General features: G+C 44.2%; 1 protein-coding gene across 1 annotated transcript in view; it reads left to right on the top strand.

Annotated features, from left to right (window-relative positions):
* Nucleotides 1-15,947, top strand: part of EOGT (EGF domain specific O-linked N-acetylglucosamine transferase) — a 54,655-nt gene that overhangs the window by 15,140 nt on the left and 23,568 nt on the right. Inside the window, exons 5-8 of the mRNA XM_070738194.1 lie at nt 444-552; nt 3,386-3,480; nt 8,164-8,268; nt 12,884-12,990. Of these exons, the coding sequence (XP_070594295.1) occupies nt 444-552; nt 3,386-3,480; nt 8,164-8,268; nt 12,884-12,990 (416 nt within the window). The remainder of the gene's footprint in view (nt 1-443; nt 553-3,385; nt 3,481-8,163; nt 8,269-12,883; nt 12,991-15,947) is intronic.

Raw genomic sequence — 15,947 nt, 5'->3', positions numbered from 1 at the left:
ATTGCAGCAACCCCATGGTGATGTGATCAAAATTTAGATGCTTGCCCACCGACTCGTATTTATGATGGTGTTTATAGCAGTGTCCTGGGGGGGGGGGGCTGTCACATGGTCACATTTTGCAACCTTCTGATAAGCCAAGTCAAATAGGGAATCCACCAGATTCATTTAACAAACCTGTTACCAATTTAACAACTGCAGTGATTTATTTAACAGCTGTGGCAAGACAAATGGGACAAAATTGACTTAAGAACTGTCTTGCTTAGTGACAGAAATTTTGGTCTCAATTATGGTCATAAATTAAGAACCATCTAAATTCTCTCTGGGGCCTTGAGTTTGACACCCCTGTCAAAGGTTATGCAATAGAACCTATCCGTCTGCAGCCTGAAATTCTGCTGTAGTTCACTCTTCTTAAAGAGATTCCTGTCTTTTGTTTTGTATGCCAGGGCTAAGACCATTGAGCAGGCCCAGGATATTTTCTGGAAGCAAGCTGATTTTGGTTACGTTCAAGAAAAGATGAAAAATGTGAAGACTCATTGCAAGGCTAAGAATGCGGTAGGCATCTTTAGCTTTATTGTTATTTACAAAGAATATAAACCACTCCAATCAACTGAGTGGAATAAAATTCCAACAGATTTCTAATTGGGGATTAAAAAGAGCTAATCAGATTTTAAAACTAAAATCATTCATTAAAAAAAAGAAGCTATATTTCCGGTCACAATTCAAAGTGTTGGTAATGACCTTTAAAGCCCTACATGGCATTGGGCCAGAATACATCCGGAACCGCCTTCTACCGCACAAATCCCAGCGGCTGATAAGGTCCCACAGAGTTGGCCTTCTCCGTGTCCCATCGACCAAACAATGTCGTTTGGCGGGCCCCAGGGGAAGAGCCTTCTCTGTGGCGGCCCCGGCCCTCTGGAACCAATTCCCCCCAGAGATTAGAATGGCCCCCACCCTCCTTGTCTTTCGCAAATTACTTAAGACCCACCTTTGTCGCCAGGCATGGGGGAGTTAAGTTATCCTTCCCCCCTAAGTTATTACAAGTTATGCATGGTATGTTTGTATGTATGTTTGGTTTTTTATAATAAGGGTTTTATAGTTGTTTTTATTAATTGGATTGTTCATGTTGTTTTACCACTGTTGTTAGCCGCCCCGAGTCTGCGGAGAGGGGCAGCATACAAATCCAATTAATAATAATAATAATAATAATAATAATAATAATAATATATGAAATCTGGGAGTTGATGCTCAAGATAGAATAAAAAGGATTCATCCTCTAGTGGGATAGTGCAAGAACTTTTTCTCTGAGACTTGGTGAAATAACCAAATCTTCACCAACTTTCTACAAACTCTGTGTTTATGTTTGTGTGTATGTGTGTGTTTCAAATATCTGGGGGGAAACTTATCTCAACTACTGAGAACTCATATATCCATAGCCTAAACAGGGACAATGTGTAATCAAGGGATTATGAAATCCTTTCATCAGGGATGGAATTCAGCAGGTTCTGACAGGTTCTGGAGAACCGGTAGCAGAAAATCTGAGTACAGTAGTTCGGAGAACTGGCAAATGCCACCTCTGGCTGGTCCCAGAGTGGAGCGGGAATGGAGATTTTGCAATATCTTTCCCTCAAGAATGGGGTGGGAATGGTGGTTTTGCAGTATCCTTCCCAGCCACGCCCACCAAGCCACTCCCACAGAACTGGTAGGGAAAAATTTTGAATTTTACTCCTGCCTTTCATCTAGAGCATCTCCGGGACCGCCTTCTGCCGCACGAATCCCAGTGACCGATTAGGTCCCACAGAGTTGGCCTTCTCTGGGTCTCGTCGACTAAACAATGTCATCTGGCGGGTCCCAGGGGAAGAGCCTTATCTGTGGCGGCCCCGACTCTCTGGAACCAGCTCCCCCCGGAGATTAGAACTGCCCCCACCCTCCTTGCTTTCCGTAAACTCCTTAAAACTCACCTCTGCTGTCAGACATGGGGGAATTGAGGCATTCCCCTTCCCTCCCCCCAGGCCTATATAATTTATGTATGGTGTGTCTGTGTGTATGTCTGGTTTAATAATGGTTTTTTAAAAAATGTTTTTTAAATTTATTAGATTTGTTTTATATGTCTTATTGTATGCTGTGAGCCACCCCGAGTCTACGGAGAGGGGCAGCATACAAATCTAATAAATAATAATAATAATAATAATAATAATAATAATAATAATAATAATAGAGCAGTGTTTCTCAACCGTGGCAACCTGAAGATGTATGTGGACTCCAACTCCCAGAATTCCCCCCCCAGCCCTCTAAACTCCACACATTTTCAAATTGCCCTGGTTGAGAAACGCTGATCTAGATTGGAATGAATCAGAAGGGAATAGTCATGCAGTTAGGTAGTTCTCCATGTACAACAACTGCTTGTGTAATGATGGTTCAGGATTATGGCAGTCTTGTAAAAAGTGACTTATGGATGACATTGTCACATAAATTGTCATATTCCCTCCATGGTTCCATGATCACAATTTGGGCCTTTAGCAACTGGCTTGCATTTAATACTGGTTGTCGTATCCTGCATTCCTGTGATTATTATTTGCGAATCTTTTTGTCAATTTTGGCAAAATATGTCCATCAGGGAAGATGGATTCACAACCACAGTGATTTGCTTAATGACCGCCATAAAAATTGTAATAGAATCAGGTCTGACTTGACTTACAGCTGCAATGACTTATGATGTTTTGGCAAGTTGAGGGCTTTCTGCACCCAGGACTTACTTACTTACTTACTTACTTACTTACTTACTTACTTACTTACTTACTTACTTACTTACTTACTTACTTACTTACTTATTTTGTCCAATACACAATGAGGGTTTTAGTGGGTATATATCTATATACACATAGTAAAATACATGATGAAGGTTATAGAGGAGATACTCATAGTAAAATATATCTAAGAAATAATAGAAAAGAAGGTATAGTAATAGAACATACCAATGAAAGAATAGAAGAAGAGATATAGGAATAGAAGAAAAGATATAGGAAATATAGGAGAGCAATAGGACAGGGGACGGAAGGCACTCTAGTGCACTTGTACTCGCCCCTTGAAACCTGAAGCATTTTTTTAGGTCACCGCCAGCATGTTGAATGATAAAGGTTGTGATTTGTGTACAAGATGGAACTGTGCAAAGATTGTGCAACACTTTGGATTCAAAGACAAAAATGTCTCATTGAATTTGGGAGCAGGGAACATTTGCAGTCACCACCACCTCAGCCCCAATCAGTGACCTTTTAAATATTCAAATACATAGTGCTGCAGATTTTTGATTTAGTTCACATAATTCGTTTTCACTTGTCAGCCAGCTGTATCATAATAACCTACAGATCTTTATGTCATTTTCTTTCAGGGAGATTCTTCACTTGAATGTTCCCGTTACCTCCAGTATTGCAAAGCAACAAATTTATATATGGATTTAAGGCATCCCAAAAGAAACCATGATAGGTTTGTGCCAACTTTTTATTTTATATTTATTTGATAATCCTGTTTAAGGAGTTGCATTCTGAGTTTAGGGCACCTGGTCATGCAGCAAAACTTTACTGATTTTCTTCTTTTATTTCCACTTATTAATAGATCAATATTGGAACACAGAAATCTACAGCGTTTAACAGTGGGTTTTACTGATTTTCATAGCTGTAGAGAAAAGCTTGACAAATGAATTACTGTAAGAAGCTTAAAGGATCAGAAATAATCTACTGCATTTTCATGAGGGAACAGATTGTGCTTAGTCACCTTTATCAGTTCAGTGTCTTATCTGTCACCCTCAACCACTGCTTCATATAAGAAATTGCCTTAGATCAGATTAGATTTGCGGCCTCTCTACCTCACTAATGTCAACAATGACTGCTAATATTTTCAAGAAGTTCAGACCCTAAGAATCTTGGAAGTTTTTAGCGATTCAACCTCTTCATGTCAAACTGCATAAGCTGCCCAGAATCCTTTTTTGTGAGATAAAATTTTGCTAAAGAGCTAAAATTCATGCTGTCCCATTAAATTGTAACCATGTTCTATCATATATCGTTTCTAATAAGAAAAATATAAAATTGTCAGAATCAGAATAGAGCTAAAAGGGACCTTGGAGATCTTCTAGTCCAGCCCCTCTGCTCAAGCAGGAGATCCTGTACCAGTGGTGGTGAAACTTTTTTGGTTTGTGTGCCAAACGGGTGTGTGTGGATGTGCACATGCCCACACCCCTCCCCTCCCCCCACATATGTGCAACCTCCCCCCCCCCGGCATGTGCACAGGCCTTACTGAAGCCAGGTAGGTGAAAAAAAAATGCCTAAATGGGCAAACAGGAAGTTCAGGAAAACGCACTTCCAGTTTGCCTGTTGTGCTGTTTTTTGCAATCCAGGGCTTCGGGAAACTTCCCTGAATCCCCTGGAGTACAAAAAACAGCACAACGGAAAACCGGAAGTTCAGGAAAACGCACTTCCAGTTTGCCTGTTGTGCTGTTTTTTGCAATCCAGGGCTTCGGGAAACTTCCCTGAATCCCCCGGAGTACAAAAAACAGCACAATGGAAAACCGGAAGTTTGGAAAATGCACTTCTGGTTTGCCCGTTGTGCTGTTTTTGCACTCCGGAGCTTTCCTGAACCCTCCTGAGTGCAAAAAACAGCACAACGTCAAACTAGAAGTGTGTTTTTCAAAACTTCTGGTTTATCTGTTAGGTGAATTTTTTTTGCCTTAGGCTTCAGGGAAGCTTCCGTGAGGTGTCTGGAGGGTGAAACGGCCTTTCCCAAGGCTGAAAATCAGCTGGCCAGCACACGCATGCATGCTGGAGCTGACACAGGGCAAAGTTTTGCATGCCCTCCAATGTGGCTCTGCGTGCCACCTGTGGCATGCATGCCATAGGTTCGCCATCACAGTCCTATACCATTTCAGACAAGTGACTATTCAGTCTCTTCTTAAAAACCTTCAGTGATGAAGCTCCCATGATTTCTGATGGCAAGCTGTTCCACTAATTAATTGTCCTCACTACTGAAGGTTTCTCCTTAATTCCAGGTTGCTTCTCTCCTTGATTAGTTTCCATCCATTGTTGCCCTCTGAAGCTTTGGAAAATAAATTGATCCCCTCCTTTTTCTGGCAGCCCCATAAATACTGGAATGCTCCTAGCATGTCCCCGCTAGTCCTTCTTTTTCCTAGACCAGCCAAACTCAAATTTAAGCATTCTTCATTCGTTTTAGTCCCCAGGTCTTTAATCATCTTAGTGGCTGTTCTTTGCACTGTTTCCTAATCTCAACATTTTTTTCGTAATGTGGTGACCAAAGCTGGATGCAATATTCCAGGTGTGGCTCTACTACAGCTTTATAAAGCGATACTGATACTTCACTGTTCTAAATGCACTGTGAGCATTGTAAATTTTGAAACGGCGAAAAAAATAAATACCAGTAAATACTTTTGTTTTGCATGTTGTGATTTTTATAACTCTCCCTTCTTCATGAAATCCTTCTAATTTGCTAATTTGGGAAGGCTTCTGTTTTAGGGAACTATTGTCAGCTTTAAGAGAGAAACTTTCAAGTAGTACAGTGGTACCTCTACTTAAGAACGCCTCTACTTACGAACTTTTCTAGATAAGAACTGGGCGTTCAAGATTTTTTTGCCTCTTCTCAAGAACCATTTTCCACTTACAAACCCGAGCCTCCGAAATTGTAACTGGAAAAGGCAGGGAGAAGCCTCCGTGGAGCCTCGCTAGGAATCTCCTGGGAGGAAATAGGGCCTCCACCCTCCCTGTGGTTTCCCCAATTGCGTGCATTATTTGCTTTTACATTGATTCCTATGGGAAAAATTGCTTCTTCTTACAAATAAATTAAGTTTGTAAGTAGAGGTACAACTGTATATGTTGGAAGTACAGGAATAAATCGTCAGTTGGAGGTTTACAGTCACAGCAACCAAGGAGGCATTTTCATACAATTATTAAGCTTTGTTTTGCAACTAAAGTAATTCTTTTTCATCTATTGGAGTTTCTCTGACCCTGTGAAACTTCGGAGCATGACATTTGTATAATTCTTCTTGAGGCATCATAATTAACCAAAGCCTGTGGAGGCCATATCTTTAGTGATACATTTGGAGAGAAAAGAATTGTTCATGACTCCTTATGTGTTGGATGGTACATGGAAATATAGTACCCAAATCAGCTAACAAATCCCTTATGATTCTTATGTGTTAAAAAAATGTTTTCGTATATTACTTGATTGTTTCCAGTGGGAGGAAAATGTGTTAGAAATGAACCAGATTTCTTTCCTTCTAATCTGTTTTATGATTCTAGCACATCTAAAACAAAGCTTTCATGGCTCACCCTAAGACAAAGCATTTTCTACATCCTAAATTTCAAAAATGAGCTACAGTGATCCCTTGAGTATCGCGAGGGTTACGTTCCAAGACCCCTCGCGATACTCGATTTTTCGCGATATAGTGGTGCGGAAGTAAAAACACCATCTGCGCATGCGCACCCTTTTTCCATGGCCGCGCATGCGCAGATGGTGGAGTTTGCGTGGGCGGCGGGGAAGACCCAGGGAAGGTTTCTTCGGCCGCCCAGCAGCTGATCTGCTCGGCAGCGCCGCAGCAGTGAGGAGCCGAAGATCGGGGTTTCCCCGCCGCCCACGCAAAGGGGAAACCCCGATCTTCGGCTTCTCGCTGCTGCGGCGCTGCCGAGCAGATCAGCTGCTGGGCGGCCGAAGAAACCTTCCCTGGGTCTTCCCCGCCGCCCACGCAAAGGGGAAACCCCGATCTTCGGCTCCTCGCTGCTGCGGCGCTGCCGAGCAGATCAGCTGCTGGGCGGCCGAAGAAACCTTCCCTGGGTCTTCCCCGCCGCCCACGCAAAGGGGAAACCCCGATCTTTGGCTCCTCGCTGCTGCGGCGCTGCCGAGCAGATCAGCTGCTGGGCGGCCGAAGAAACCTTCCCTGGGTCTTCCCCGCCGCCCACGCAAAGGGGAAACCCCGATCTTCGGCTCCTCGCTGCTGCGGCGCTGCCGAGCAGATCAGCTGCTGGGCGGCCGAAGAAACCTTCCCTGGGTCTTCCCCGCCGCCCACGCAAAGGGGAAACCCCGATCTTCGGCTCCTCGCTGCTGCGGCGCTGCCGAGCATATCAGCTGCTGGGCGGCCGAAGAAACCTTCCCTGGGTCTTCCCCGCCGCCCACGCAAAGGGGAAACCCCGATCTTCGGCTCCTCGCTGCTGCGGCGCTGCCGAGCAGATCAGCTGCTGGGCGGCCGAAGAAACCTTCCCTGGGTCTTCCCCGCCGCCCACGCAAAGGGGAAACCCCGATCTTCGGCTCCTCGCTGCTGCGGCGCTGCCGAGCAGATCAGCTGCTGGGCGGCCGAAGAAACCTTCCCTGGGTCTTCCCCGCCGCCCACGCAAAGGGGAAACCCCGATCTTTGGCTCCTCGCTGCTGCGGCGCTGCCGAGCAGATCAGCTGCTGGGCGGCCGAAGAAACCTTCCCTGGGTCTTCCCCGCCGCCCACGCAAAGGGGAAACCCCGATCTTCGGCTCCTCGCTGCTGCGGCGCTGCCGAGCAGATCAGCTGCTGGGCGGCCGAAGAAACCTTCCCTGGGTCTTCCCCGCCGCCCATGCAAAGGGAAAACCCCGATCTTCGGCTCCTCGCTGCTGCGGCGCTGCCGAGCAGATCAGCTGCTGGGCGGCCGAAGAAACCTTCCCTGGGTCTTCCCCGCCGCCCACGCAAAGGGGAAACCCCGATCTTCGGCTCCTCGCTGCTGCGGCGCTGCCGAGCAGATCAGCTGCTGGGCGGCCGAAGAAACCTTCCCTGGGTCTTCCCCGCCGCCCACGCAAAGGGGAAACCCCGATCTTCAGCTCCTCGCTGCTGCCTGCCCGCCCGCCGCTCGCCCGCCCGCCGCCCGCCGCTCGAGAGCAAGAGGGGGAGAGATAGAGAAAGAGAGAGAAGGAAAGAAAGAGATAAGAGAGGGAGGAAGAGAGTGTGAGAGAGGAAGAAGCAAGATAGAGAAAGAGAGAGAGAAAGAAAGAAAGATGAGAAAGGAAGAGAGTGACGTCATTGGGTGGGAAAAATCGCGATATAGCGTTTCGCGAAGATCGAGATCGCGAAAATCGAGGGATCACTGTATTATTTTGCTTTTAAATTTTTTAAATCCTGTTTTCACCTTCTTTCCTTCCCTGGTTAGATTTAATGAAGATTTCTTCAAGAAAGGTCAAATAGGTGGCCACTGCAATATGAATACGAAAGCTTTCCTTGCTGAAGGTCAACAAAAGAGTCCTTTGCAATCTTGGTAAGTCTTGCTAAGTGTGTTATTTTATTTCTTTACAAATATCATGGCAGAATGGACATAGTTTCTGTTTCTCTAATCATGACTGAGCTATAGCAATAGCCCTTAGATTGCTTCATAGTGCTTTACAGCACACTCAAAGGGGTTTATAGAGTCAACATATTTTCCCCAACAATCTGACTCCTCATTTTACCTATCTCAGAAGGATGGAAGGCTGAATCAACCTTGAGTTGGTCAGGATTGAACTCCTGGCTGTGGGCAGAGCCATCCTGCAGTACTGCATTCTAACCACTATGCTAAAAAGTTCAGAGAAGAGCAACTAAGATGATCAAAGGCCTGGAGACTAAGCATGTGAAGAACGGCTGCAGGATTTGGGTTTGGCTACTCTAGAAAAAAGAAGAATTAGGGGCAACATGATGGTAGTATTTCAGTACTTTGGGGGCTGCCACAAAGAAGAAGGGGGTCAAATTATTCTCCAAAGCACCAGAGGGCAGGACAAGAAACTAGCTCATCCACAGAAACCATATGGGAGCAATAAGTTTAGTTATTTATTTAGAAAATGTATATGGCTGCCCCACTTAACCCTGCTGTTAACTTCGGGTCTGTGAGACCTGTTTTCGAACTTTGAGACCCTGTAAAAAGTTTTCCCTGCATACCTGAAACTTGAAATTTCACGAGTTTGCATCATTTCAGGGGTTCTCTCTATGAGAATTTTTTTTGGGGGGGTGAGGGGCTTCTTTCTTGCTGAAAAAAAAGTCACACTTGTACTCTTCCTGAGTCACCCTGACCCGGACTGAAAATTCTTCATTTGAGATGCTTATGTTTGGTCAATTTGAAAACTTTTTTCACTTGGAAGGTAGTCTAAACATTTCTGCACATAATGATATGAAAATTGAACTGAAAAAAATGATGCTTATTGATTTATTTTGCTGATAAAAGGTGGCTCCCCTTTTTTTGTGATCTTTTTTTCAATGTATAGACATTTTAGTCTGGAAAATGCGTTCAATTTTACTAAAGTTGGGGTGGGATTGGTAGTTTGAACATTACCGAATGTAAGAAAAATATAAATGAACTGAAAAAAATGATGTTTTTTGGGTTTTTTAAATCAGAAATAAGGCCTCCCTCTCCCCCCGGCTGCTTGCAACCATTTTCACTTTAAAATTTATTTAGGCTCCAAATTCGAAATATTTTTAACATCTTAGGCATTGATTTACTAAATTTAACATTGCTGATCATCATAAAAATATTTTTTTGGGGGTGGGGGCAAATTCCTTTGGGGAAAAAAACTTACTGTTTCGAGTCGTATAGGACCGGGACCAAAAGGAGGTTTTTTAGGTACTTAAATTTGGTCTTTTTGAAAGCTTTCTTCACTGGGAAACTAGTTTTATCATATCTGCACACACTGATATGAAAATTGAACTGGAAAAAATGGATACTTATTGGTTTATTTTGATCAAAAAGCCCCCATCCCCATTTTTTAGCATTTTGTGTCAGTTTATATTTTATTTAGGCTACAAATCTCCAAGGGATTTCCCCCCAAAAGGTTTGATATACAAAATTGAACATAAGAAAAATATAAATGAACTGAAAAAATTAATGCTTATTTGTTTATTTTTGAATATAAGACCATAGGGTCTTATACTCTAGTATAAGCCTACTCGAGTATAAGCCTACTCGAGTATATGCCTACTTATAAGCATTGGGGGGTGGAGGAGGCCCTTTTATGAGCAAAATAAACCAATAAGCATCAATTTTTTCAGTTCAATTTTCATGTAATTATGTTCAGAAATGTTCAAGCTACCAATCTCACACCAACCTTAGTAAAATAGAATGCATTTTGCAAGCAAAATTATCTATAAATTGGAAAAAAAATCACAAAGGGGGGGGCTTTTATGTGCAAAATAAACCAATAAGCATTAATTTTTTTAGTTCAATTTTCATTTCATTGTGTGCAGAAATGTTCAAACTAGTTTCCAAGTGAAATGAGCTTTAAAAAAAAAACTAAATATAAGTACCTAAAATAAGCAATTTTCGGTCAGGGTCAAATAGACCTGGGAAGAGTACAAGTGTATAGTGTTTTTGAAGAGAACAGCAGGGTTAAATACATAAATGTAGTCATTTTATGAAAAATGTGTTTAAAAAACTCATAACCAAGCAAAAATATAATAGAAATAATCCAAGACCAAAGGAAACTGAGCCACCATGTTACTATTTGTCCTAGTTGCTGGTGGCTCAATTTCCTTTTGTATTTTTACATTTACAGTTTACATTTAGAATGCCAATTTAAGTGTTATAAGCTCTTCTAACATTCAGACTTATAAGGAAACTAAACAAGAAGACAATTAACCTTGAAGGAGAAATTTCCTGACAGTCAGAACAACCAATCATTGGAACAACTTGGCTTCCAAAGTTGTGGGTGCTCCATCGCTAGAGGTTTTTAGAAGACATTGGACAATGATTTATCTAAAAAATGGTTTCTTGTCTGAGCAGGAGGTTGGAATAGAAGACCTTCAAGATCCCTTCCAACTCTGTTATTCTTTTATTTTGTTATTTAATCCCGGGGGAAATTAGCCAGGTCTTAATGGCCTTTCCAAAAGCTAAGAAGGTTGGTGTCCTCTGAATCTTAGAAGGGAGGCTATTCCAGAGAGCAAGCATTCTACAAAGTATCAGGTTTCCTTAGTCCAATCTGAAGTTAGTTGGGGGAAAGATCAAAAGCAACGTGAGAAAATATTATTTCCCTGAAAGAGTAGTAGATCCTTGGAACAAACTTCCAGCAGACGTGGTTGGTAAATCCACAGTAACTGAATTTAAACATGCCTGGGATAAACATATATCCATTGTAAGATAAAATAGAGGAAATAGTATAAGGGCAGACTAGATGGACCATGAGGTCTTTTTCTGCCGTCAGTCTTCTATGTTTCTATGTCCTGCAAGATGATCGTGTTTAATGAAGGGGACCTGGAGGTTTTTGAACACTGATAATTCCTCCTGGCAACTTGCGCATGCTGGACTGTTCTGTGGATCTTGCTAATTGGTCTCAAATTCTGTCTGTTATGTAGCTGTAGGCAGTCACTAATAACTATGTCTTTGCTGATGTATCTTGAAATTCATGGTAAACACATTTGACACGAATCTTCCAATTAACTGGATCTGTGAAAGTTGGATAGAGGGAATACTGTCTCTACTTTTCCCAGCCCTTAATTTATAGATCAAAGATGTTGTACAAGTCTGAATTCAAAGCAGAGCTTAACCTTTTGAAGCCTTATAGAAGAGGCTTCAGTTACAATTAAAAATAATTTTAATTGTCAAATTTGGTAAAACTTCACCAACAGTAGGAGAAAGTGTATGTGGTCTATTGGTTAAAAATCAGCCTGGAAAGCATTTTTGAAGACTAATTTAAATGGCGTTAATTAGAATAGAATATAGACTAAGGTGTCAAACTCAAGGCCCATGGGCCAGATCCAGTCCATGGAATGCTTAGCTTTGGCTTACGGGGCCACTCTGGAAACAGAAGGACTGGTCCGTGGTGCCTCTGCCAGCAAAAATGAGCCTGGTGGGGCCACTGGAGGAAGTCTGTGGGAGGTCATCGTGGTCGATAATGTGAGGTTTCTAACAATGCTTTGATCTCTAAGCACATAGCACTTATAAACCGTATCCTGAATGATGGGAAGCAAGCTACCTATAATCTTCTCGACTGTACTTACCACTTTCTGTAGGGACTTTCTCTCTGAGGCACTGCAGCCGCCAAGCCAAACAATGATGCAGTTCAGAGGTGGGTTTCAGCAGGTTCTGACCAGTTCTGGAGAACCGGTAGCAGAAATTTTGAATAGTTCGGAGAGCTGGTAAATGCCACCTCTGATTGGTCCTGCCCCCATGCAGTTTCTGCCTCCCGAGTCCCAGCTGATTGGAGGGAATGGAGATTTTGCAATATCCTTCCCTTGCCATGCCCACCAATCCATACCTTGCCCACCAAGCCACACCCACAGAACAGTTAGTAAAAAAAATTGAAACCCACCACTCGTGCAGTTTGTTAAAACGCTCTCAATTGCGCCTCTGAAATGGCTAAGACAGAACATAAGAACATAAGAAGAGCCATGCTGAATCAGGCCAAAGCCCATCGAGTCCAGCATTCTGTGTCACACAGTGGCCCACCAATTGTACATGGGGATCTTGAGCAGAAAGAGAAGGCAAAACCCTCCCTTTCCCTTGACCCCCAACAAATGGTACCCAAGGGAATCCTGCGTGCCTCAACCAGCACATGGACATCCGTTTCAATAACCACCAATACACTTGGCATCCATGAATCTGTCTAATCCTGCCTTGAAGCTATCAAGGCTGACAGCTGTCATGACCTCTTCTGGAAGTGAATTCCATAAACCAACAACCCTCTTGGTGAAGAACTATTTCCCTTGATTTGTCCTCACTTTCTTACCTATGAGCTTTAGGGAGTGCCCCCTCGCCCTAGTATTGTGTGATAGAGAAAAGAATTTTTCTCTATCCACCTTTTCTATCCCATGCATGATTTTATACACTTCGATCAAGTCAAGAAGGAGAAAGGTGTGCTCTACTCATGTGATGCAGGAAATGCAGACCCTGGTTTGCGTGCTTCCGTTTACAGGTTTGCTGAACTCCAGACATATGCAGAGATGAGCTCCAGGCCATTGGAAGACGGCAGCTGTGATGTCATTGTTGAGAAGCCAACTTATTTCATGAAACTTGATGCAGGTACAACGTGTTTCTATGTTTTCAAATTCCAAAGTGTGTAACCTCAACACTATACCAGTGTTGGTGAACCTTTTCAGCATCAAGTGCTAAAATGGGAGTTTGCGCATGTACATGCTGGAAATGGGAAGAGCAAGTGCTAGGCAGCTGCTCTTCTGGTTTCTGGTATACATATGCACTCTGACCACCTGATCTTCTAGTTTTCAATGTGCATGCGCAAGCGAAGACCAGCTGGCCAATGAGCATGTGTGAGCCTGAAACCAGAAGATCATGAACCCAGTGCACATGTGTGCGTCGGGAATATAAGATTCTAGTTTCCGGTGTGCACATGCGTACCAGCCAGCTGGTCATTGTGCATGCATGTATGCTAGAAACTGGAAGACCAGGTGGCCGGTGTGAATGCATGCGCACTGGGTGGCTGCTCCTCCAGTTCCTGGCACATGCATGTGCACTGGCCCCCAGGTCTTCTGGTTTCTGGCAAGCATGCACATGCAAACAACAGCTGGCCATTGTGCATGCATCTGCCAGAAACAGGAAGAGCAGCTGACCTGATCTCCCAGTTTTCAGCATGTGGATGTGCACCAGCCAGCTGTCTTCACATGGACATGTGCACCAGAAACTGAAAGATCAGGTGATCAGTATGCATGCATGCACCCTGAGCGGCTGCTCTTCTAGTTTCTGGTGTTCCCATGCATGTGAAGACCAGCTGGCCGCTGGGCAGGAACCTGGAAGATCGCGTGCCTGGAGAAATGGCTCTATGTGCCACTTCCAGCACATGTGCTATAGGTTCATCGTCATGGCTTTATACTGATATACTATCATGGCTCTATACCAGTGATGGCGAACTTATGGCACAGGTCACATAGGTGGCACATGGAGCCATATTTGCTGGCACAGAGCTGTTTATTTTATTTATTTATTTATTTATTGGATTTGTATGCCGCCCCTCTCCATGGACTCAGGGCGGCTAGCTCAGTTCCAATGTGCATGTATGTGACAGCCATCTGATTTTTGGGTCGCACAGAGGCTCTGGGAGGGCGTTTTTGGCTTCCAGAGAGTATCCAGGGGGATGGGGGAGAGCATTTTTACTCTCTCCCAGCTCCAGGGAAGCCTTTGGAGCCTGGGGAGGGTGAAACACGAGCTACTGGGCCCACCAGAAGTTGGGAAACAGTCCGTTTCCAGTCTCCAGAGGGCCTCCGGTGGGGGGAGTGTTTTCACCCTCCCCAGGCATTGAATTATGAGTGTGGGCACTCACACACGCACGATAGCGAGCTGCATGCTCTTTTGGCACCCGAGATAAGAAAGGTTTGGCATCACTGCTCTATACTGTCATGGCTCTATACTGATGTACTGGCTGTAAATTGAGGGCTATCTAAAGCTTGAAGTTCAATGAAATGAGCTGAGAAAACTATCATAACCTGATTTTTTTTTTTAAAAAAATGAACTCATTAAGGTTTAAATACCATCCAGAAGTTTATGATTTACAAAGAAATAAAAACATTTAGTGCAAGGCAAGCAGCGTTTCGAAGATGGCGGTATTCTTTTTCTTTTTTTTAAATCAAGAATATAAAATCCATCAAGATTACTGCTCTGATCAAATTAGTAGCTTCTTACGACTGGCTTTCATTTAAAACCCATATGCTGGCAATAATAGCGAGCTCGTCTCAAAGCTCAACCTTGTTCAGTTTTTTAAATGTGTTTTTAATGGCAACTCCGTGAATTAATTGAGTAGGTCATCATTTTGTACCTGGTTTTTTTGGCATAGGTGCACTGATGTGCGAGATACGAGACCCAATTATTTTAATACAATGCAGAAGACAAGTCTGGTTCGCCATCAAAAGTTTATTTCAAAAAGCGTTTGCAAAGGCAGCCTCTGAGTCTCTTCCCAAGTGGATTGAGTACAAGGAGAGCAAAGCACATTCTACAATCCATACACTTTATACCTTCTATACCAGTGTTTTCCAACATTTTTTGAGGTGCGGCACATTATTCACATTTACAAAATCCTAGGGAACATTGAGCGGGGGGGGGGCCCTAAAAAAAGTTTGGACAAAAAAAATCTCTTCCTCCCTTTCGCTCTATTTCTCTCTCTCTCCCTCTTTATCTCTCTTCCTTCCTTTCTCCCTTTTTCTTTCCCTCTCTCTCTCCATCCCTCTTTGTTTCTCCCTTCCTTCCTCTCTTTTTTGCTCTTTCTCTCTCTCTCCTTCCCTCCCTCTATGTCTTTCCCTCACCCACCTTCCCCCCTCTCTTTCTCTCTCTCTCTCTTGCTATCTTTCTCTTTTTCTCTCTCCCCCCTCTCTCCCTCTCTTTCTCTCTCTCTCTCTTGCTATCTCTCTTTCTCTCTTTGCTTTCTCTCTCTCCCTCTCTCCCCCTCTCTCTCCCTCTCTTGCTATATCTTTCTTTCTCTCTCTTGCTATGGGGCGGTGGGGCGGTGGCAGGGTGGTCAGCTGTGAGGCGGAGCTCTGGAACGGAGGCACCGATGGCGGCGGCTGGACGTGTTGCTAGACGCCGTACACACTGGTGTTGCGCTGGGCATGGGCGTGGGGCTAGAGCCTCCGTCCCGGCCCATCCAGCAGGCAAGTGCCAGCCACGCAATGCCAGCATGTACGGCGTACAGCAACATGTCCAGCTGCTGCCATCGGTGCCTCTGTCCTGGAGTTCTGGCTTGCAGCCGACCACCCTGCCATCGCCCAGCGGCGACTGCCCGGTGCCGCTGCTTCTGCTGCCCTCCCACTGCCGCCGCCCTCCCACCGGGCCCCAAAGCTCACCTGCTGCCGCTGTCAGGGAAGCTCCAACCGGACGGGGCGCTGCAGCTGTCAGAAAACTTGGAAGGCGCAAATAAGGAAGCTCAGCTTCCGGTCTCACAACTTTTTGCTCTTCGCACTCTCAGAAAAAAGTTGCGAGGCACACCTGACCATGTTCCCACTGGTTGGGAAACACTGTTCTATATAATGCACACC

Source organism: Erythrolamprus reginae, chromosome 2, assembly GCF_031021105.1.
Source record: "Erythrolamprus reginae isolate rEryReg1 chromosome 2, rEryReg1.hap1, whole genome shotgun sequence".
Taxonomy (NCBI): domain Eukaryota; kingdom Metazoa; phylum Chordata; class Lepidosauria; order Squamata; family Dipsadidae; genus Erythrolamprus; species Erythrolamprus reginae.
Note: the sequence above shows the minus strand (reverse complement) of the source record. Positions and strands in the feature narration are given on the sequence as shown.